This window comes from Betta splendens, chromosome 11 (genome assembly GCF_900634795.4).
Source record: "Betta splendens chromosome 11, fBetSpl5.4, whole genome shotgun sequence".
NCBI lineage: Eukaryota > Metazoa > Chordata > Actinopteri > Anabantiformes > Osphronemidae > Betta > Betta splendens.
Window position 1 is genome coordinate 9,682,847 of NC_040891.2, and position 22,866 is coordinate 9,705,712.

Consider the following 22,866-nt stretch of genomic DNA (forward strand, 5'->3'; position numbering starts at 1 on the left):
CTCCACAGCTCTATGTTTTATTCATGAATCACTGGAGCCCAGAGTCGGGCTTCGCTCTGGGAAGGCGCAGGTATCGACAGGCAGCATCTGAGAGTGCACACCCTGCTGAAATGCGATGCCCTGAGGAGACGAGGCTGAAGGCCTGGAGGCGGAGCTTGGTCAGCTACCTGAGGAGGCCGAGGGGCAGCCGGCCAGGTAGACGCCACGGGCCGCGTGTACGCTGACATAACCTGTATCGAGTCATCCACTCATTCTATATTTATATTAAAACCAGCCTCATTTACCAAGCATTGCATTATATGTTAGATAAAATTCAAGAGCTTTGTGATTTTCATTTAAAAGGTTAATAAGAACAGTCACATATACATTATGTATGCACCTTTATTCAAATAAGATCAATACAGTCCTGACACAGTCAGAAGAGGACGAGTAGAGCTTGCTGCGCTCATCACTGGGTTTGTTCATGTCAAAACTTAATAAATATTCACACTGAACAAAGCACAAAGACAGAACTTCACCAGTACATGAAACAATCCACACGTCCCTACATTTGGTACATAAGGAATACAATAAACTGCAACATTCAAGTGTTGTGTTCTGAGTATATGTCAAATGGAGATGCATTATGTTTCATCTACTGCAGATACACTAGTTTTCCTCTAACACACAAACAGACATACAGATGACTGACTACATTAAATATCCATGTGCTTCTATTGGCTGGTGGTGTGGAAATCCTGGCATGACCAAGTCTAGACAAAGCTCAGTTCCAACATCTGGCTAGTGAAACTATGTTAAGTAGACAAATTACCAGAGGACAAGCAGAGTCTGACAGTAAACTATGCTAATCTATCAGACACGGGGCCTTTGGCAGCACACACTTACAGAAGGCACAAACAGCTCACGAGGGCTACGTCACGCCACAAACACCAGCTTGACTTGTGTGAGCAGACACTTTGCTACAGACTCTCTACTAAGCAGAAAGTCTAGTTTAAACCCCTGGTGACATATTCAAGGCCAAAAAAGAAAGTTAACTAAAAAGCAGCAACGTGTGCAAGATAGCATGGCTGATCCTGAGGTTTGCATTTACAAAACCCCCAAAGAGTTTCAGGCAACGCTTGCTTAAGTGGAAATACAATCATGATGTTTAACTTGAGACTAAACAAACAAAAGAACATTGTTTCAGTAAAAAAATATAAAGCTACAGGAACCTTTACTTAAGAGAAATGCACTGAAAATCTCTGCTCAATGACTCTGGACAGCAGCACAGAGATTTGTTTCCAAAGGTCAACTGCATTGCATTAACCAATTAGATATCAACAACATCATGTAATATCTGCTTGACTGGTGTTCGTATCATTTTAGATTATGACCTTCAGCAGCACACTGTAGCAGAGTGCAGTGTAGCTTTAAGTAACTTTGTAAGCATTTATAAAAATAACAAAAGAGTGATAGCATAAAAACATAAGAGCATAAATAAAAACCCAAACTCAAGACGAGACTGTTGAGTATTTGGGGGGAAAAAAAAAAGCGTGTCCCTGGAAGTACTTTTAGCTACCACAAGGAGGCCCCAGAAATCACACATCAATCTGATGTGCAATAAAATGGTGCAATAAAATACAAAGGACTGCAAGATGACATTTCAACAGTGAACAGAAGTTGCCATGAGGGAATTCTGCTTAACCCTTTAAATAAAAACTGTTCAGTCAACTGAAGAGTCACAATCATTTTAAACAGCTCTGTAAACAATCTCCTTAACGGTCCAATACCAACAGAACAATCAAGAACAAAACAGAGGTCCAAAGAGAAAAGAGAAAATGTGGTGTGTGTGCGGGGGGTGCTCAAAAGATGAGAAATTTTGCGTTCTATGTTGCCATGGTTGTGGGTTACTAGGTTTTAGTTAGAATACAGTATAATGACTAAGGCTTCTCAAGGGTTTCTATGAGCTTCGTTATGAGCTTTACTTTAACCTCTCTGCTAAGGCAAATCCTCCTGCATTGGATTGTTGAGGTCCCTCTCACTAAGGCTTTTGGTCAGCTTCTCCGTGTGTGAGATGGACTATGTGGAGGAAGCAACAGCACTGAATTGTGTACACTGTTCAGTGCAGTTTCTTGGTGGATTATGATGTACAAAAATAATTAATTTCCGTATTTATATGGCTCACGACAGAGAAGAGGAGCAGGGAGGAAATGTCAGCTATAGTCCAGCTTCTCTACTCCTCTTCCTTTAATCAATCAAGGCATACTCAGCCACATCTTGATTGTCTGCAGCTCAAAGCCTCCTCCCACTTCCTTCATTCACCCCCTTCAAGTCTCTATACAGTACTTTCCTACAGTCCTTTGTTGCTCCATCACTCGATCTTTCCGGGGTCCACATTATCCAGATCGATATCAGGCGAGGCCACACAACACATGCAGACCTTCTGGGTGAACAGAGAGAAATCATCTGCAGGAACAGAGAGGAAAGAAAGAAAAATAATCAAGAGGTGTGCTGAAAAAGTCATCTAACAGAACAAGATGCAAGCTACTGTTTGACATGTCATGCAATAAAATACAGACTAAAGCTAAATAGCTTTAGTCTGTATAATAAAAAGCTTAGGGCCACACTTAGGGCCAGTGTGTTCAAGGATATTCAAAAGTATGTTTGCTAATTAATATTAGCAGAGCAGTTAAACTCAATAAAAACTCAGCCCTACACAAATAAAGATCTACTTCCAGTCTCTGTTGTGATCTGTTATGTGTTTGACATATGTCACTTATGAATTCATTAGTTCTCACAGCAAGCAATCTGATACAGTATGTTTGGTACTTTAAGGCTACAAATCTAAATGCCAAGTAATAGGTAATCACTAAACTTCTTACTGAGCGCATAGCCAATGAATGCTGGTCTGTATCTGGGTGGCAAATAGACAAAGAATAAGTAGACCGGTGCGCCGGACAGCGCCACAGCAATTCCCACTAGAGAGTTGATTGTGTCGCTATAGAGGGGCATCACCACCAGGAACACGCTGCACAGGCAGTAGACGATGGGGAAAAACAAGGGGAGCTGCAGGGAGAAGAGAATAAGGATGACAAGGAGCAGAGTACAACACAACTACAAAATCACACAGACAATAAAACTTCAAATCACCTCATTACACCACTAACAGCCCTCAAATTAGTAATGTGACAGTTGTTGACTTTTGTGGTTGCACATAAAGAGTAAGAACACTGTCATAACTGAGGGCATGGCTGATTATGTCCAGGCTGATTGCTGTACTATTGACAGGTGTTGTAAAAAAGGTGTTGTATTTACCTATAGCATGTAATGATACAGGATGAAGTAACCAATGTTGTATGAAAAGATGTCATAATAGGAAAACCATACTCAATGCAAAACCTAAAATGTGAATTATGCTTTGTAAATTACTTTGATGGTCAAAACAAATCTGCGTTTAACTGTGCTATGACAGAACTGTGACACGGAAAGGATTTAATCATTCCGATTCTGTCTGACAATGTAAAGCAGAGTCACAGCTTTACAATGGGCATTAAAGTTGCTACCTTAACAGGTCGGTGCAGTTCAGGAGCTTTGATGCGAAGGTAAATCAGGCTGCCTATTGAAAGGCCGATGAACAACCAGTAGTTAAAACTGAAGTAGTTGATCAACTGGAAAACGTCAGGTACAGTCAGGTAGAAGAGAGACATGACCCCCTGTGAAGACAGAACTATGTTAGGATACAATTGCATAATAGAAGGTCAGTTATGTCCAGATGTGACGTGACAGATGTGATACAAACATTGAAAAGCAGCGCAGGAATAGGAGTTAAACGCTTGATGTGGATCATGCACAAGAAATTGGGCAGGTGTCCTTCTCTGGAGCCAACGAAAAACAACCTACAGGGGAAGAGATTAACACCAAACCTGTTAATAAGGCTGATGGTGATGCACAGAGTTACGTGAATAAGGAAAACAAATCTGGGTGTGACTAACTGCATTTACCTGGAGGCAGCGATGATGGAGGAGTTGAGGCCGCCGTAACAGGAAATGGCTACAGAGAGTGGGATTAGCCAGCGAGCCCAGCCCAGCACCTCGTCTGCAAACGTCTGGACAGACAGTTTGTTTTGCATTGGTAAGACGCTCCTTTCTACAATTATAGTTCAGATCGTACATGTTTAAACTATTTCATATTCAATAGACTCACTCATTACTTCTAGTAAAAAAAACTCCCATATAAAGCCAGTCTTTTCTTAGCAAGGTAGTTCATATACCACAAAGTTGAATGATATAATAACCCTCTACTTCCCTTTAAAGCAGAATTTGTAACTTCTGGTTTCATTCAATTACAAAAGTGAAACAGAGGGAAGCAAATATAGGAGAAGAGAGCCCAAGAGGCGGTAGGTTAGATTAAAGGCTCATCATAAAAGCGTATTTGATACCTTCTAACATAATTTTACTCCAGCAGCATCAAGTCACAGAAACAAAAACATTTTTTGGAAAAAAAAATATATTGTTGACAGTGAGATCTCTAGTAAGCCATTAGGCTGAATACTCAAATAAAAAAGGACATGAACAGAAGGGTTCCTCCTACAGAGCCCTAATCACATCATCAGCATCCCTAAGTTCCTGTGTGGGGCGCTAACGTCTTTATGTGTACGAGGTTTCTGTCATCATCTCGACTCCTACAACCCCCGGCTAACCAGAAGGAAGAACCAAACCAGATATTAGTGGCAGTGGCTGCCAGCCAGTCTGAGAGAAATGACAGCAGATGACAGGAAGGAGAGCTCAAAACCTGCTGCCCCTGTGAGGCTGAGCAGATGCTGTCAATTTGTAGAAGCCATGTGCTGTACTAAATGGACACTGCCATGCACATGATCAGACTGTTTGTGCCTCCAACAAGCTGCATATCTGCACGGAGAGACCGAATCAAGCCGATGACCTGCAGACACTCACCACAGCAACAGCTTCACTGTAGAGCACGGTGTCTACATCCATGACAACGTAGTAGGCTACATTGGTTAAGATGTAGATCACTGTAACAATAGGCATGGAAATGGCGATGGACAGCGGCAAATTTCTATAAAGAAAAAAAAAAATCATCAAATAGTTGTAGCTGTATTATAAATTACATATGATATGATATGAAATTAATTACAGTAGTAAGCAATGAAGTAAAGCAACAGCATCAGATAAAACCAATATTGCTTATGTCACATCAGTCCTAACCTCTCCGGGTTTTTGATTTCTTCAGTGATGAAGTTGAGTGTGTCCCAGCCAGAATAGGAGTAGAGAGCTGAATACAGAGCCAACGCCATGTCACCAGCATTCAGCTTGGAGTCTTTGAATGAGTCCTCAAAGTTCTGGTCGTAGCCTGCAAATATTTCACCCAGACATTGGTCAGATCTTCAAATTTTAATATAATTGGTAGAAGTTCCCTGAATGGCCTGGTTTAGTAAGAATAAAAAAACTAAATGCCAAACTAGACACGACCAAAAATAAATATACGCAGACAAAACCGACATCTCACCTTGTCCCAGCTTAACCAGACCAGCGATTATTATGATGATGAGTGCTAGGACTTTGGCTACAGTGGAGACGACCTGAAGAACAGCACCCCATTTCACTTTCATACAGTTCACAAATGTTAACAGGCCTGATGGGAAAAAAAAGAACCAGTTAAATTAATCAAACATTATTCCATTTCTTATCATAGATATGTTTTGTAATTCAGGCTGCACCATCGTGACTTCCCTGACGTACAGTAAAAATGAATAGTCAGGAAGCAGCATGATTTTCCCTGATCTATGAGTCATGCTTTTCATAAGTCCAAGGTAGAGAAGCAGCAGCACTGCTCATCTGCTCCATGTATTGTATATGCAGATTTACGGGAAACTAGGTCATACGGTGATGTGAAGTCATTACCTAGTTACCTGATTTTTTGATTCACCTGGTCACGCAAGTGCACTGAACCTGCTGTACTTTCCTTCAGAGTAAATGCTACTTGTCCTGTTGTTCTTGTAGAGTCACAATTCTTTCATTATGACTCTCTGTAGTGCGTAGATAGAGATACCGTATGCAAACACACCCAACAGGTTTCAACTTGGCCTAAATTTACTCCAGTTATCTATTTAACTTTCCTTTAGATAGCATGGCAAAGCTTCAGGGTTGGCATTCGGGAAGCACAATAGTTTAAAAGGCAGAGGAAAAGGAAGCCATAGCATTTGAATAATTACACATTTATCCTCTTAAAAAAAAAAAACATTAAATGGACAACTAGTGCTCACCGCATGAAGGTGTGTCATCCAATTAAAAGGGTGCTGCAGTGACTAACTAAAGTACATGAGAGCACAGATGAGTGAGTTCAGAACGTACATATGATAGCAGCAGCGATGAGGCGCACAGCGGCGTAAGGAGCTACACATGTAGGGTAGAAGGGCTGGACCAGGTAGATGGAAAAGGTCAGAGCTATGACTGCCTGACAGGCGGGCTCCACTATCAGCAGTGATGTCCATAGTCTGGAGCAAATTAAACAAATTTTAATTTTAACTGAATGATTACATTGTCATTAAACAGCAATTACTGTTGAACTGTAAACACCATTTACAACAAGGCCTCTCATTTTAAAATCTCAGTACTGTACAGCTTGAATCTTCTTAGATAAAAAACGCCTCTACAAACAGGGTATAACAAATACCTACCTAATAAAAGCCAAGAAGCCTCCAAAGGATTCCAGGATGTAAGCATAGGAAGCTCCAGATTTACGGATGGTGGTTCCCAGCTCAGCATAACACAATGCCCCAAACACAGAAAACACCCCTCCGATGGCCCAGACTACGAGGGACAGGCCAAACGAGCCCGTGTATTGAAGAACCCCCTGCAGGGAAAAGTAAGCAATTAGTCCAGCACATCTACCATGAGTGAGTACAGTATGCACAAATGCCAATAACTTAAAGAGCAAATGAAAAGTCAGTGTGTAATGAGGTTTGAACCTTATAAGAGCAACTGTCCAACAATCATTTAATCATTTTAGATTGTACCTAAATAAAAGTATGAGGTCCTCAATCAAAGCTAGAGATAAAGTAATTCAGACCAGGGACTCTTACCTTTGGTGAGACGAAGATGCCAGAGCCGATCATATTTCCTACGATGAGACAGACTCCATGGAGGAGGGAAATCTCCTGCTTCAGCCGCACACTACTGTGAGAACCCGTGTCCGCCTCAGCAACCATTGTGACAGATTTACAGCCCGAAGCCCCAACTCAAGAGGTAGTTGTAGAAATAAATAGGACAGAACAATTCCTAGTTGTACCAGAAACTAAGAGGAGGCTGAAGAGTGGAACAAAAAATAAACTAAAAACAAGTGCATACAAGAGGTAGGGTCTAAGCAAAAAATTAAAAATCAATAAAATGTGGAAGTGTCTCTGCCGGGAAGACTTGTCTCAAAAGGCCAAGGCTGTAACAAACGTCTCCACAGATAATATCTGTAAAAAAAAAAAAAGTCAACAGAGCGTATCAGTAGCGCTTTACACAACAGATCCAGGACAAATGAGTGATCCTGGTTGAGTCTCTGGTGAACAGCCCTACGTCATTTAATAGGAAAACAGCGTAATAAATGAGGGAATGGAACGATCCAATTGGCTTTGCTGGATTTGCATTTCACAATTAATTACTAACCAATTATATAAAGCATAAAAAACAAGACAATAGAAAAATGCTTTAGAAGTTACATTGCACGTTTTATTGATAACATTGTTCTAACTGGACTAAAACACACTAGTGTGTCTGAGATGCCACAGGAGTTCAAAGGTCAGCGTGATCGCCCAAATGAGCCAAACAAGCAGCAGAATGTAAATGTGCATATGCCTTTATGGTTTCACTGCTGCATGGCTAAACATAAGAGACCTGTTCAAACACATGAAATACCAGTTTGAAACTGGACGGCACTGTTACTGTACACACAGGAACGAACGATTACGATCAGCCAAGTAAATAAGATACCACAGCAAAAAAAAAAAAAAACACCATCAAACACACTGAGGCTACGGATCCCAGCGGGAACCATAGGTTATCAAGTATCTCAACCACTAACTCAACCAGTTTTTCCTGCAGACGAACGACACCCATTATGTGAAGGGGCGTGAAGCACTGCCGGGTACAGCTCTGCTTTTACATTCACGGTGGCGTAAAATCTAAGAACAATGCAAAGAAAGCCTGATGCGATGCAAAGCGTTTGACCTTGAAACAGGTGTTGACTTCCAGTCGATTGCTTAAACACGCACAAACAGCCTGAACAATGAGACTCAAGTAAAAAGTCACAAACCACTATTGCTTTTCCACAGTTAAATCAAATTAGCTGGTATCCTATTAACAGAGGGACTTCAGTTGAGCATCGTTGAGCAGGTGGGAGAGTCCAGCATTAACTTAACGCCCTATTTATTTCTGTTGACTGACTGGAAGCCTCAGGGCAAGGACAGCAGCAGGCACAAGTAAATCTGTGGAACCTAAAACTTTGATTCCATCTGACAGTCAGGTTTAAATGGGCTTAAGAATGTTTTTTCCCCACTCCAGTGTGAGTTTTCCAGACTATTAATAACTTTACCAACGTAAGTCCCTGTTTGCTTCTTCAAACTGGGAGTCTCCTGTTCACTCTCCACTAGCACCACGTCGCCTCACTAGTCAAACAAACAGGGAAGCCACTGGTTTGCATGCTCGCGCCAACATGGCTGCAGACACGTCTTCACACCTACTGGATGTGGGGAAAATTACTAATCCATCCATTTAACCACTACTTGAGCCGTTTTGCTTGTGATTGTGACAGATCTAAGCGACAGAACGCGTTGATGGACCCGCTCATCGTCACGTTTCTGAGCGTCGCCGTTAACCCTTCAGCTCGGCGGACGTAGGAAACGCGCCTCCATGTTTTACCTGAAACTCGGGGTGGAGACGTCGAAGGTGGCAGTTGGGAAGTCACGCCGTGACCCCGCGCGAATGAAATTTATATCAACACGCGTTAATTCAGTTCACTGTCCCTGTGAGTGACAGTCGCGGCTCATCGCTGACGTTTACCGCCGGATCCCCTCGTTGGCCGGGCGTGAGGCAGACCCCCACCCCCGGAGGAGGTGGCCGAGGAGCTACTTAACCGCGTTTCGCTGGTTCAACGGCACGAGTCACGCGGTTAACCCTAGTTTCCGCCTCCAGTCGCCGCGCGGTGACTAGCTTACCCCTCCGCTAGCAGCGCGCGGATGCTCGGATGCTAACGTCAGCGCGAGACCGAGATGAAGCAAAACGGCTTCGCTTCAGCCGGGAACTGCTCGTCTCCGCGTCCTTTAACGGCCCCGGGCCGTCGGGGAGCGACATGCCGCGCGTGTCCAAACGTAAAGCAGCAGAGACGCTAGTTACCCGTGTTGAGCCTTCTTTGGTAGCGATGGAGGAAGCGGCGCCTCACAAAGCGCGCTTCACGTGTACGACTAACTTCATCTGACCATCTGAACATCTGCAGCTGCGGTAGCTCCGCCCCCCGCGCGGCTCCAGCCTGTCAGAGGGCGCGCGTGCAGTCAGTGACCCCTCGCTGCTTACGAATTGTAATAGATTTAAATGAATAACGACACTGTGTGACTTAGAGGCACAGTGGCATCAATACGCGCTGAAGTACACACTCAAGTAAACGTGCAAGTACAAGTACCCCTCATGGTTGAAGAATTGTCTTGAGCACATGTTCTTATTTCACTGAGAAGCTACTGTGCTCATGACTAGGATAGTGTTCATTTAGCTTCCTTTATTCAAAAACTTACTTCCACACGTATTCTACTTTATGTTCTAGACTCTGAAACGCATTTCATCTTCATGTCTTGGTCCTCGTTTGCTGCTGCATCTTCTTTCTCTTTCAGGTTAATCAGTGACTTTTATTAGGATTTCTGCTTTCTCACGGTCTTAACAGTGGTGCATGACTTTAAATAAACATCAGCAGTGTATCTCCATTGTTATCTATGCACGCGCAGATATTTTGATAAGTAAAAGTGCCTTGAATCCTCTTGTAGTTCAACAGCTCAACACGACAGCTACGTAGATCCAGCTGTTAAAAGTGTAGAATTTAAACTCTAGTTAACAACCGTATGAGAACAAAATTAAGAACAATGATGATGACTTGAATCCTTTTGCGCTAAAAACTGTTTTTCTGAACATTCTCTGCTTGAGATTTGCTGCCACCTGATGGCTTAATGTTGTGCGTGTCCTCCAGAATAATCAGGAACATTTTATTTTCCTGTGACTCGAGGCATTATATTACATTTTACCACAGGAGTCACTGTATGATGTGTTACTGCTACCGTGAGGCCCACAGACCAGTGCTTGTTGTATTATTATTGATCCTGAGGATGACAGGAGGAACAAATCATCTAAATCAAACAGAACCTGGAACGTGCAGCACTTTTCTTCCTGCTGATGTAATACTTTACTGGTTGTCACGTTATCAGAAACCACTAACACGAGTCACGCGTCATGCACAGATGTTCTGTTCATTTCTTGTACTAAAATCATTTGTCTTGTGTTGCACACCATGCTACAGTTCTTTTGTCAACAAAAAGGTGGCAGGAAATGATTAGTCTCTGTGATTGGTGTTTTACGATAAAGACAATGCTTAATTCACAATAACTGGTTTTCCTCGTGTCTCTGTGCTCTTATTATTATTATTATTATTATTATTATTATTATTATTATTATTATTATTATTATTATTATTATGATTATGGTGAAATTATTTTGATAATGTAAACTGATTCATAATGTTTTGCTCTACCTAAAACGAAATTAGGTAAAAGTGCAAAATATAAAGTAAGCAGTCGGTGAACGTTTTTGTTCTTTCAGCGTCTTCCTTTTCTCTGCATCATGAAGAGAGGTTCGTACCTGCTCATCGCCGGAGAAACAAAGGGGGAAACACCCACACCGTCACATGTCAAGCGGAGCCTGAACTCCCCAGTGCAGGAGGACTGGAGATTTGTCAGGGCTTTGGTTATAAGAGAGGCGTCCAGGGACTGAGGCAGCGAGCACGTAAACGCTGAGCAGTGTCAAGTCACTTACGTAACCAAGGCGGTTTCCTGTTAATATAATATAATAATTTTCAAAATAAAGCAAAATAAAGTAAATTTATAAACCAGGGCGTCTCGGTTTGCGTTCAATTAAATGACATGTTGGCTGAGGCAAAACACACATGAAGCTGCTTAGGACACAGAGCAAAATTAGAAACAACTAAGAAGGTTCCAGACATTATTATTACAGCCTCACATAATATTATGTTTGTAGGCTAAGACATGTTACTGTGTCATTGGAGGCCTCTGGGCCCTTCTTGATAGCGCATATTTATGCTTTTATCTTGACAGTACAGTCTGCCCATTTCCGGTCGTGGTCTAGTTATTTTCCGCAGACTTGACTCAGCTCATAACAGACCACCAGGCGCACCGGCAGCTCCTCTCTGCTGACTCAGTGCCTTACAGCAGTCACTTCACCTCGAGAAGACTGTCATCCAGCCACCGGCGCACACTCCTCCGGACAACCCGCCCCGACACCACCGCACAGACATGGCCAAGACCGCAATCGGTGAGTTTGACCGTCTTTCCTTGCAATTTCCCACACGAGAGCATCCTCGCAGGTTGGAGGACGCTGGTGAGGCTGAGGCGACACCCATGACACAAAAGGATGCTGAGGGAGGATGAGAGGGAGCGGCCAAACTCCTCCACAAGTCACTTTTGAGAAATGGAAATTATTGCAGCAATTTCTAATCCCTCGTGTGCCCTTATCTCCATTTATTATTGTTATATTTGAGTCGCACGCTCAAATTCGGGCTGATCGCCACGAACTAGTCTCGGGCTCATTTGGCCAAATTTGTGACGCATATTTTTTATTGCGCTCAAAGCGGGCGAAATGCAGGAAATGCCCGCCTGCATGACGACAAAGTCGATTTTCCAGCAGCATTCTGTGGATGCATGCCTGCCGCACCTGCCCCCGACTGCCTGACTCAGAGCCGTACAGCATAATGCAGCGCCAGCGACCCCACCCAACATCCCCGGCCCCTTCAACGCGCACCCGCCGCTCCCCGGGGTGTGAACGATTTCACCGTGACAAATCTCCTTATGAAAACTGGGCCATGCCGTGTAACGGGGGTGAAGGCTGCTCGAGCGATTTTTTTTTTGGCAGAGAGAGGAAAAAAAGAGCATCCGTACCCAGAATTGCTTTGCAGTCGAGGGAAGAATTTACGACTGGCGATGGAAATGAATGTCGCCCCCGGAACGTCAGGCTCCAATCCTTTTAGGAGGCTCATTGACTGTAGATGTCGGCTGTTATGTTCCATAACCGCGTTATTATAAGGCCTCAGTGCGGATTTCATGCACTGAGGCAATCTTTTCATTTGAATACAGGTTGAAGGCCTTGTGTCTGCCACAAGGCGCGATGTGTTTTCGTTTGGCTGGATTCGATTGCTTTGCGCCTCAGTGGGCGCGTGCTTCAGGGTTTCAGAATAAAATGATGATAACCGAGTGAATTGTGATGCCTTTAGGGGAGTGCGGGCATGAGGTGCAGGGTGTGTGGCCAGTTGAGGGAGCAGTCTTTGATCAGCACTTGATGGATGGAGGAGGATGTGCACAGACAGCAGCGAGGGTCCTGCACGGCGTCTGCATCGAGGGACACCTTCCGCCAACCCCTGACTATTTATTCCCCTCCCTCCTCCTCTCCCCTCCACCGCTTGGGCTGTGGACGGGCAGAATGGGGTGGGCGCGGGGGGCCGACGCGGTGGGAGACGGCAGTCAGCACTCAGCGGGTCGCTGAGTTCATCTCGCTCTTATTTACGGAAACCCACGAGCGGCGCTGCTAATACTTCAGCCTGAGCCGCGGGTGCAAATTGTGATAAGGCAGCAGACGCACGTGGATTTTTATTCAGCAGCGATAAACAAACACGTCCTAACATCCCTCCATCAGACGAGGGAACGGTGCTGCAAATAACCCAATGCTCGCAACCACTCCCATGTGCATTAAGCTTCTCTCTTGATCCCTATCGTGCAGTCTGGCCATATCACATTAGGTGTGGTCTTCCAATCGATGCCTTAAAACGCGGCCTTTGTGCTCAGAAGCAGAAGCTTCTCGGACAAGAATACCATCAATTGCAAGTCAATGCAGCTTTATTGCTCATCTCATCATCACCATCGTCGCCGTGCTCAAATTCCTGGACCTGTAGCTCATTCTGATTTATCACTGCGTGCCATGAATCAATGTGGCTCACTCCCATTACTGGTTTGGGTGACTGCTGCTCGTTTAGATGAAGCGGTGACATCAGTCTGGTGCAGATGGTGTCACCACCGTTCCTGAAAACCAAGACACTTTGCTTTTTTTTTTATTCACATGTGGCGCTTTTACCTTTTGACCCCACGACCTTTTAGTAATTTAATTAAATACTAGAGCGGAAGCATCTGATGAATTAAATTGTTTGTGTTTTCCCTCAAAAGAATGAATGACAGAAATTTAACAATCTAATTATTGTTTATCACAATTTTTTATAAGACAAAGGTTGAAGTTTGGCTAAAACGAGTCCTTCAGCCATTAACTGGTCATCTGGGCGTTGTGAAGTGGCCACTTCCTAGTAATAAATGCTTAATTTCCCAGTGACATTGTACAAAGTAATTTTTGGTTGTAAAACGCAGTACAGACGCCTGCTTTCGGGTTAGGTCACCCAGGAGGACCGTGAACCCGGTGATAAACACAGCCACATTTAGTGGGACCGCCATAACAGCTGCTCTGCCGCTCGGCCTGTCTGTGAAATCCTTCATCTGCAAAGTGCCTCCGCTGCAGCAGACGACACGGCGAGATGGAGGACGAGCGCGGGGAGAGGATTCAAGTACTAAACAGAGGTGTGGTGGTTTTTCGAATGCAGAGTAGAATCTCCCTTGAGGTGTAAAACGAGAGAGCGAGCGAGAGAGAGAGAAAGAGCGAGAGCGAGAGAGAGAGAGAGAGAGAGAGAGAGGGGAGGATGAGGCTGTGAGAGAGAAAGCAACAGATGAGACGGGGCCTGAGGGGGAGGGGGGGGGGGGCGCAGAAGGTGTCGTGGAAGAGGGATGCTTGCGGGGGAGGAGGTAGCGCAGATATTGATGATCCGTGCGCCGGGGCTGATGGATGGAAAGAGGAAGTGCGGCTCGCTGGCTGTGCGTCTGTGGTGGGAGCAGGAGGCTGCGGCGCTGACTGGTTGAAACCAGCCTGAGAGCTCTGAGGTGGTGGCGTTCCGTGATCCGGCATCTCTGGACTCTTGGGCCTTTGATGCTGCGGAATGTCACTCCGGGTCATTTGTCAGTTTTACGCGCGCGATCCGATGGGAACGAGCTTATTACCACACTCGTTAGAGATCATATTTCTTCTAAGCAGTAACTCAGTTAGAGTTTCATATTTGTGCACGGCGGAGAATCTCATATTTCTTTGATTACGGATACAAAAGCAATATCTCCAAGGACCCGAAAAAAAGGAGGCTGCGGCTCAGATTCAACTCAGAGCGCAATCATCTGCAGGATAACACAGACTGGCCTTTAAAGCCATGCTTCCTGGACTAAACCCAGATAGTGAACTCACAGATTAGTCGAATAACAATAAATATTTGCTCGACTCAGCTGTCGACTGTTGATGTGCGTGGGAGTGAATGACAGCTGGGGTCTCGACTTATACACAACACTTAATGAGCCTGCGACAGGCCTGCGCTCCCCTGCCTGTCAGCAGAAACGGTGCGGTCCACTAATTACAAATTAAAGTGCCGTCCACCTGAGGAGGCTGCTTCCATTAGACGCTGCTGGAGGCTGAGTAGTGGCTCCAAACCCCACGAGGAGCTGCGTGTTGGCTTTTAATTCCCCTGTCTGCGATTCTCCGGTATAAGACCTCTGTCGACCTCCATCTATTTCTTTATGAACGGGATTTTCCTGTCGAACTTATCTTCGTGCTCAAACCCTTTCTCCGACCTCACCCCCCGCGGCCCCTCGCCCTCACCCACTTCCTCCTCGGGGGAGGGGTTAACGAGGCCTTCGGAGGGGAGCGGGCTCCATCTCAGCGTTGATCACATTACTGCGGCGTCTGCCGGTCTGAGGGGCAGAGGAGGGGAAGAGGGAGAGAGCGAGAGGGGAATGAGCATAAGGAAGTGGATTTGGATTAATCATACTACACACCGCGCTGCACTACGGAGGAGCTCTTTCACAGTAAATCTAATTCCCGGCTTTGCTACCGTGGCCCGCTGCAAACCGTGAATGAGTGTGGCACCCTTCATCCCTGCAGCCCGTGGGCTCAGGCTGATGGATCATCCCGCACTATGACAGCCGGCATGCAAATATGCATCATGAGGCGGCGCCGTGCACCTTGACAGGACGCGGCCGCAGAATGCGGCCCGTGCAGTGTTCTGCAGGGACCCGTGCTGCGTCCCTGCAGAACTTGAGCCTTAATAAAGTAGTAGGTGCCAAAAAAAAATCAAGGTTACACAAGGTGGGTTGTTCTTCTCTGCTGTGTTTTTCCTGCCTGCTCATTGGAGCACTTTGTTCCACCCCACCGAGCAGGGTGCAGGTTGCCAAGCGCATCCGGTGCCGTCGGGTGCCAGCTTTGCTCCAGCGTTATTAAGTTTTTGGAGCCCGAACGGACCACGGTGGACAGCCGGGTTGCTGCTCTGTGCTGATAAGCTAAACCATCAGATGCCGGCTCTGTCCACGGACCTCAGACAAAGAAGATCGGAAACGGCCCGAAAATCATCCTGACGTTGATCAAAAAGACTTTTTTTTTAAAAAAAGCATAAACTAGTATGTGTTGCTTCTCAGCCACAGAGCGACGACTAGAGGCACAGGGGCGTTGGTCCCTGCGTTAATAAATAATAAAGCAAAGGGAAATGCATAGCTAATGTGGAGCATCCTCTGGGGACCGTGGGGAAATGAGGCCAAGTAAGGACATGTTATCCTGCCCCCTTCATGCAGTAGCCTGGTAAAAACAAAGGCTGCAGCGTCTCCACAGAAACGTCCTTTGATGAAACTGTCTTTTTAGGGCACGCGATGCATATTTATTCAACAAGAAATGTTCATATTTACATCAGGACCCCCCGTGGAGCCAGAAGTGGGTTAATGACGCTTCGCCTTTTTGTATGTTAGTGGGTTGATGACTGGCGTGTTAGCGGTGCTCATGCGATTTACTGTGTCTCCGCAGCTTACAAAGAGAAGATGAAGGAGATCTCAGTCCTCTCGCTCATCTGCTCCTGTCTGTACCCCGAGAGCCGCAAAAACATCATGGGGGACTTTGAAGGTACGCCTTGAACGACGTGAAGCTCACAGGTCATTTTATTAAAATGCAGTTTGGTTAGAACTGGGGCTCCTTTTCTGCAGACATGGACATCAAGCCCATCAACAAGCGGGCCTCGGGCCAGGCCTTTGAGGTCATCCTGAAGCCGCCCTCCCCGGTGTCGGATGCTGCCCACTGCATTACCAGCCCCCCAAAGAGGGACATTTCCCTGGAGGACATCCAGAAGAAACTGGAGGCAGCTGAGGACCGGAGGAGAGTAAGGATGTTCCCGATCAATTGCATTTTAACCTGCTGCCATTATGAAACTTCAGCTGCCAAGAGCCACCAAAAGCTAAAACCAAAAACCAAAGAGCTGAAACTCAACCCGACCAGTAATGATACCAAGACCTTCCTTGACATCTGATTTAATGCCTGTTTGTTTTGTCAATTGTGAATCTCATTGATCACTAGAGCTGAAATATCGGGTCTGGCATAGGCTAATTCCTGGCTCTCATTGATTTGAACATCAATAAGGGACAGCAGCTGACAAATTCAGCAACAAACTAATCAATCAGCCAATCAATAAATAGTTTAACAGCTGTCTAGTACCAGATGTCCACAGAACATGCAGTAAATTATAGAGGGCAAGGAGAGACATTCACTGAACATCCAGACATGTTGATGCTGAACAGTGAGCGTGAGCCACTCACACTCCCCTCCTCCCCAGTCCCAGGAGGCGCAGGTTCTCCGGGCCCTGGCGGAGAAGCGGGAGCACGAGCGGGAGGTGCTGCTGAAGGCCATGGAGGAGAACAGCAACTTCAGCCGCATGGCCGAGGAGAAGCTGCAGATGAAGATGGAGCAGATCGAGGAGAACAGGCAGGCCTTTCTGCTGGCCATGATGGAGCGCCTGCAGGAGAAGGTGAGGGTGGCCCGTTGGGTCCGAGCGGGTGCCGTCCAGTGTTCAGCAGCTCCACGTCCTCCCTCTGTGTGTGTGTTCACAGGAGAAGCACGCTCAGGAGGTGCGCAAGAACAAGGAGTTGAGAGAAGAAGTGACAGAATGAGGCGCCCCGAGCGTCCGTCCCACCTCCGACCCCCCCTCCACCGCCACCCGTCCCCGAGGAACACCCCCATGCCTCGCCCCCCCTCCCCCCTCCCCTTGCTCCACCAACCACCATACTCCCATACTATTATAAACGCCGCCCCAAGACAGCGGGAGGTTCAACTGTGGGTGGAAAGAAACAAAAGTACAAAAATGATTAACAAATGAAAAATGCTCTCTCTCACCCACGCTTCCCAAAACGAATGTTTTTGCTCCGTTTCAAACGAGAAGATAAAAAAGATCCAATTGACAAGCGGCAGTGGGTATTGGTTTCTGTAAATACTTCTTTTTTTGTTATATACAGTACGATACAAGCAGCAAAAGTATTGATTGCAGTGTGCCATTCTTTTGTATATGTTCCCTCCCCCCGCATATAAATATAGATGTAATGATTTGTTCATTTTCATACTCTATCGGTTCCTTCATTCCAGCCTGAGATTCGTTTTAGTTCCTCTCGTGTGGTGACAGGCTTAGATGTTTGTTGTGAGTTCGCCAGCTAGCTGATGTTTGCCGCGACTGGCCGCGTCCTCCCGAGGCCCCGCCCCCCCTTGAACACCCTCACCCCACCCCCCTCGCTCGGCCCTTCGACCGCTCGGATCTGGGATCAGATCTGTGCCGGGGTCGGGGTGATTTTCCATCCAGCTCGTGCCAGCGTTCCAGTTAGCGTGAGGGGGGGGGGCTGCTGGCACGAGGGTCCTGTGGGGACCGCAGCCGCCGCAGCTCGTCCTCTCCTGCAGTAGACGGTGACAGTACCGCAGGACAACACTATAGCATTTAATGAACCCATCCTTACTCCTCCCCCCCCCCCCCCCCTCCCGTCGCTCCTCATGCAGACCCACCGTAGAAGCACTCGCTCGCGCGCTCTCCGCACGGGCAGGCCTTTGTATCATAGCACAGAGCTCAAGGGGAGCTCGCTCAACTCCATCTCCATCTGGCACCGGGAACGCCCGCCCGCGTGACCTCCCCCACCGATAGCGGCCCGCCCGCGTCCCCTCGGCGGCGAGCCTCCAGCCGCCGCTGCGTGACGACGCGGCCGGGGCCACGGACGCCGGCGCGCAGAAGATGTTCGCATGAGATCAGACTTGTTACTGTGAAAAAGAAAATACAGTCGTAGTGTAATTCCACTGAGGTTAGAGTAGTGCTCGGCATCGTCGGATCACCCACCGGAACCATTCCGCCTCCTCTCTCTCCAACACACTGTAAGGTCGGCACAAGGAAGATTTTTAAGCCATACCCGGTATCACTGCAACAATGAGTCATGAACACAGTATTTCCATCTGTAAAGCTCTATATGAGTGTCAGAGAATCAGAGTTTGCATCCAGTGGTGCTGAAGCCTGAGGTTGAGCCCTGTTGGTCACACACGCACCGTAGGCCCATAGGTGTGTGTGAGTGTGTGTGTGTGTGATCCAGAACGGGTGAGTGGATAGGGAAACGCTCGTGCCATGTGATAGTGATCTGGTGAAGTGTAAAATAATGACGTCACAGTGTGTAACAGCTGTTTGAAGTTGATCACAGACAGTGACTATCCTACCTGCCTCTCTCTCTCTCTCTCTCTCTCTCTTTCTCTCTCTCTTTCCATTTGTGTGTTTCCCCGTCTCCACATCTATCTTTGTGAGCAAGCAGTGGTCAATAAAGATTTGGGGTTCAGTGAATGAAACTGGCTCAGAGGCTGACTTGATTTCACTTATTTCACAGGCTATAATTCCTGCATGATGAGCAAACTGCATGACATCATCTGAACCGAGAAAAACCTCCAGATGATGATCCATGTATTTATTTTGTAATGACCTATGAACTCGATCCATAAAACATTACATAAAACATTCTTCTTCTCTCTTACAAGTAGCCTGCACAAATGTAGTACCACAAACCACCAGCAGGGGGAGACAAAGGACATGTTTTGCGCAGCATTAATGTCATTCACCTTGTGGTTTCAGCGACGGTGAGGCTTACGTCACCACCTGGCCCTGCATCATCCTGACAAATAGCGGATAAGGTTAAGGAGAATGATGTCAGCACAGAAATGGGAAAGCGCAAATCAAAGGGTTTAGAGAAACTGAGGCAAGTCAGAGCTATTTTCTAACGCTTCGGTCCAGCTGAACAGAGGGAGGAACTGAGAACAGAAGGTGCAGCTGGTGCAGGCTGAAGCGATGGCAATGGGACAAAACTCTCCTCTGCGCACTTCCTTTCTCACAGTTTTTCAGTGCCTCTCTCCTGCTCATTCCTTTGATCTCCCTGCTCCTTCACCCCCCCCACACACACACACACACACACTCCATCTCCTATCATAAGCTCTACCCCTTCTTCCTTTCCTACTTCGTCCCCTTCCAACCTTGCATCCCTCCTTCTTTCCTCCTCCTCTAGTTCCCACGCAGCGCATGGGGCCAGGCTGCTATTGTCCAGGATATCCCCTCCTTGTTAATGGTTTCCTGTGCACACACAGAGGGCTGCTGAGAGAAACAAGCGGCCGCATCTGATACCGGGCGTCGCCACGTAGTGCGAGCACCCACACACACATTCAAAGAGAACCACACACACACACACACACACACACACACACACACACACACACACACACATGCGTGGCACATACACGCTTGACAAATGGGAATGAAAATGCACATATAAAACACATTAAATAAGCCACAGGTGATTCATCATCATTTTTTATTACAGGGAAGTTGACATTAACACCAGCAACAACACTAAAAAGCTGAACGTCTGATTTGTGACTGAGCTTTGTGGAGCCATAAAATATGCAAATCATGGCAAAGAACGTCTAAATGCCTTATTTAGAAACAAACACTGAATTATGGGCTTGTTTTGCTGTGACTGCTTCGACTGGCGCTGAAAATGCATGTAGAGTATACACTGATAGACAACGCGGCAGATATAAGAAAAGAAGGTGATAAAAAAAAAAATCACCCATTCACAATAAGATATAAATAAAAAAGACAGAGCTGGTGAAAACGGGTAAAACTGGTGCGAAGCTTTCAGTTGCTGTCGGCAGGAAACAAGCAAACAAGTCTGAACAATGCTGCATCCTATGAACATCAGAGGCTGTGGGTGAATCATGGGTAGCTTGACTTCAGCCAAGCTGCCAGCCCACTTCTGTTCCCAGTCCTGGGCCAAACGAGCACCTGGTTTCGGTTATTCCAGCCCATAAAGCGCTGTAAAAAGGGGCCGACTCCACCACCTTGAGCCCCCTTTCACGCTGCTCTGTCACCACGGCATCAATGCTGGCTGTTTCAGCCCATGTGTGTGTGTGTGTGGGGGGGGGTTTCACCCAGGAACTTGACAGGCAGCGCCTGCTTGACCATCTGGGACAGTCGTTCCCGATGGGCAGGAACAGAGATCAGTCAACACAACACAATCAATCATCCTCGTTGCTGCTCCGTCGCGGTCGCACTCTCTTCTTCTATACGAAACACAACGCGTGAGCAAGGGAGTCAGCGTCCTACAGCCACGCGTGCTCTCTGCCACAGCACCATAGAAAAAATAGACATTTCTTAGCGGGGAAAATAGAAAGTCTTGTAAAGTCCTGAAGGTCCAGCTCGGCCGGCGTCCGGACTTGAGTCTGTGTGGGTTCTACTGCTCCAGTCAGAACGCGCCTATCTCCATCCCCCACGGCCTGTAGGGTTTGCCCACGCTGGACGCGGGCGCCGCGGGGCTGATGGTGGCGGCGGGGGAGAGGAGGGGGAAGGCGCCGAAGGGGAAGGGGAAAGCGGAGAGAGAGGAGAGGAGGGGGGGGGGGAGCTTGGACGCCGACGAGGGCACCAGGGCCGGGTGCAGGACGGGGGCGGGGGCGCCGGAGGTGGCGGGGGCCCGGATCGGGACCGGGTCCGACGGCGGGGCGGAGCTGGCGGGGCGCCGGCCGGGGACGTGCGTCTCCGCGGCGGACGAGGACGAGGAGGAGGAGGAGGACGAGGACGGCGAGCTGGCCGCGGACGAGGGCGCCTGCGGGCTGCTGGTGGCGCTGCGGGGCAGCGGCTGCGGCTGCGGGTGCGGGAGGAGGAGCGGGTGGGCCAGGTGGGCGGGCGGAGAGCCGAACGCCGACCCCCAGGCCAGGGGGCCGAGGCCGGGGTGGGCCTCGCGCTGGCCGGCGTAGCTGTTGAGGTGGGAGAGCAGGCGCACGCGCAGCGGGTCGGCGCCGTCCAGGCCCTCGATGATGCTCAGGTAACGGGCCGCCTCGGCCACGCACTCCCTGAAGCCCAGACCGCGGTAATCCATCGCCAGAGCGTGGGCGTCGAAGTACCCTGAGGACGGAACCAGAGAGAGCGGGTCGGTTCGAGAGCCACTGATAGGAGAGAATGGGAGCCTGGTTTGAATAATAACACTGAAGATCAGTTTGTCGATTGTCGCTCGTTTGTGCTTGTTTACGCACGCAAAAGTCAAACTTATGTAAAACGAGCGTCACCTTTGCCTCCGGAGGCGTGAAGCATCTTCAGATGGTCCACGGTCATCTGCAGGATCTCCGCTTTCTCCAGTTTGGCCGAGCCCTTCGTTTATCAGGACAGAACGCGGCCAGTTAGAAATGAAGGGCTCGAAGGAGGGCCGCTTTAAGCCGCAGCTTCCTCCACACTCTACCTGCTTCTCGTAGGCGCTGGGAACCAGCCGGCGGAGCTCGCTGAGGCTGTTGTTGATCCTGTCCCGGCGTCGTTTCTCAATGATCTGAGGAAAACACGTTCTTTGGTTATTTCCCAGCCGTGACGACGCGTGACGGGGAGACGCGGACTTTAAACGGTGGGTACTTACTCCTCGGCGCCGTTTCCTCGCCTGCACCTGAGTGGATGTGGATGGAGACATGGGGCCGAGGGGAGAGCTCATATTCCTTCACAAACACACGACAGAGGTTCGGTCAGTTTATCCTGAGCTGGTTTAAAAACACATAGTCCCGCTGTCTACAATATAATGTAAAATATCAACTTACCCATTTTCATCTGCGCTTTCCTTCTCCACCTCCACGTTCTCGTCCAGCTCGCTGTCCGAGGAGCTAAAATCGTGACTCCGTTTCATCTTTATTCCTCCGACTTAGTTCCGCAGTGTGTTTGTTGTGTCTGCTCGCCGTGCGTCTGTCCACGTTCGCCCGGAGCGCCTCCGTTTGAAGCGCCCAGCTTTCCCACGGTGTCATTTCTACGCTGCTGCCGGCCAAGAGGGGCGGGGCCGAGCGGGAGTCCAGCCAATCGCGGCGCGGCCCTGCGGATGAGTGACAGCGCAGTCGCTCCAAGCGCTCAGACGAGTCGGAGGAAAAAGTGGGAAAGACAGAAAGGAGATGGTCACTCTGACCGCTGAAAACTGACGTCACATTTAAACGTACATAGATTGATTTTAAATTACTTATTTTATTTTAAACTTGAGTGGATGTCAATACCTGAATACTTGAAGAAACCGCTTCATATCCAGTTTCACAGAAGCAATATGAAGATGATGAACTCTGAATAGCAGCCTAAAGCAGTACCATAGGCCACATCCTGGGTGGCCCATAAACGCGATCTAATTTAAATGAATTATTTCAT

General features: G+C 47.5%; 3 protein-coding genes across 5 annotated transcripts; 1 reads left to right on the plus strand and 2 right to left on the minus strand.

Moving 5' to 3' along the window:
- Positions 1–363: 363 nt before the first annotated feature.
- On the minus strand, positions 364–9,532 carry si:dkeyp-120h9.1 (Y+L amino acid transporter 2-like). Of its 3 annotated transcripts, none has more exons than XM_029166985.3 (12): positions 9,378–9,532; positions 7,082–7,459; positions 6,677–6,852; positions 6,351–6,493; positions 5,506–5,631; positions 5,205–5,349; positions 4,932–5,055; positions 3,981–4,084; positions 3,779–3,875; positions 3,543–3,692; positions 2,862–3,045; positions 364–2,445 (listed from the first exon to the last, which is right to left on the minus strand). In XM_029166985.3, the coding sequence occupies exons 2-12, from the start codon at positions 7,205–7,207 to the stop codon at positions 2,351–2,353; spliced, it is 1,470 nt and encodes a 489-aa protein (XP_029022818.1). In that variant the 5' UTR covers positions 7,208–7,459; positions 9,378–9,532; the 3' UTR covers positions 364–2,350. The 3 variants fall into 3 exon arrangements, with proteins under 3 accessions (XP_029022818.1, XP_029022819.1, XP_029022820.1); XM_029166986.3 differs by lacking the exon at positions 9,378–9,532 and adding an exon at positions 9,200–9,360; XM_029166987.3 differs by lacking the exon at positions 9,378–9,532 and adding an exon at positions 8,904–8,950.
- Positions 9,533–11,404: 1,872 nt separating this feature from the next.
- Positions 11,405–19,007, plus strand: stmn2b (stathmin 2b). Its single transcript, XM_029167419.3, has 5 exons — positions 11,405–11,570; positions 16,179–16,274; positions 16,355–16,527; positions 16,978–17,169; positions 17,252–19,007. Exons 1-5 carry the CDS (start codon positions 11,552–11,554, stop codon positions 17,309–17,311), a joined length of 540 nt encoding a protein of 179 aa, XP_029023252.1. The 5' UTR covers positions 11,405–11,551; the 3' UTR covers positions 17,312–19,007.
- A 993-nt stretch (positions 19,008–20,000) lies between these two features.
- Positions 20,001–22,586, minus strand: hey1 (hes-related family bHLH transcription factor with YRPW motif 1). The gene is made up of 5 exons (XM_029167643.3): positions 22,281–22,586; positions 22,106–22,181; positions 21,938–22,021; positions 21,768–21,849; positions 20,001–21,606 (listed from the first exon to the last, which is right to left on the minus strand). The coding sequence occupies exons 1-5, from the start codon at positions 22,364–22,366 to the stop codon at positions 20,951–20,953; spliced, it is 984 nt and encodes a 327-aa protein (XP_029023476.1). The 5' UTR covers positions 22,367–22,586; the 3' UTR covers positions 20,001–20,950.
- Between the last annotated feature and the right edge of the window lie 280 nt (positions 22,587–22,866).

Coding starts and splice junctions, on each gene's coding strand:
- si:dkeyp-120h9.1 (XM_029166985.3), bottom strand. CDS start 7,207: ATGGTTGCTGAGGCGGACACGGGTTCTCACAGTAGTGTGCGGCTGAAG. Junction 5,056..5,204: donor GAAATCAAAAACCCGGAGAG/GTTAGGACTGAT, acceptor TTTTCTTTATAG/AAATTTGCCGCTGTCCATCG. Junction 3,876..3,980: donor TCCATCATCGCTGCCTCCAG/GTAAATGCAGTT, acceptor CTTCCCCTGTAG/GTTGTTTTTCGTTGGCTCCA.
- hey1 (XM_029167643.3), bottom strand. CDS start 22,366: ATGAAACGGAGTCACGATTTTAGCTCCTCGGACAGCGAGCTGGACGAG. Junction 22,182..22,280: donor GAAAGCGCAGATGAAAATGG/GTAAGTTGATAT, acceptor GTGTTTGTGAAG/GAATATGAGCTCTCCCCTCG. Junction 21,850..21,937: donor CCAGCGCCTACGAGAAGCAG/GTAGAGTGTGGA, acceptor TGATAAACGAAG/GGCTCGGCCAAACTGGAGAA.
- stmn2b (XM_029167419.3), top strand. Junction 16,528..16,977: donor CAGCTGAGGACCGGAGGAGA/GTAAGGATGTTC, acceptor CCTCCTCCCCAG/TCCCAGGAGGCGCAGGTTCT. Junction 17,170..17,251: donor TGGAGCGCCTGCAGGAGAAG/GTGAGGGTGGCC, acceptor GTGTGTTCACAG/GAGAAGCACGCTCAGGAGGT.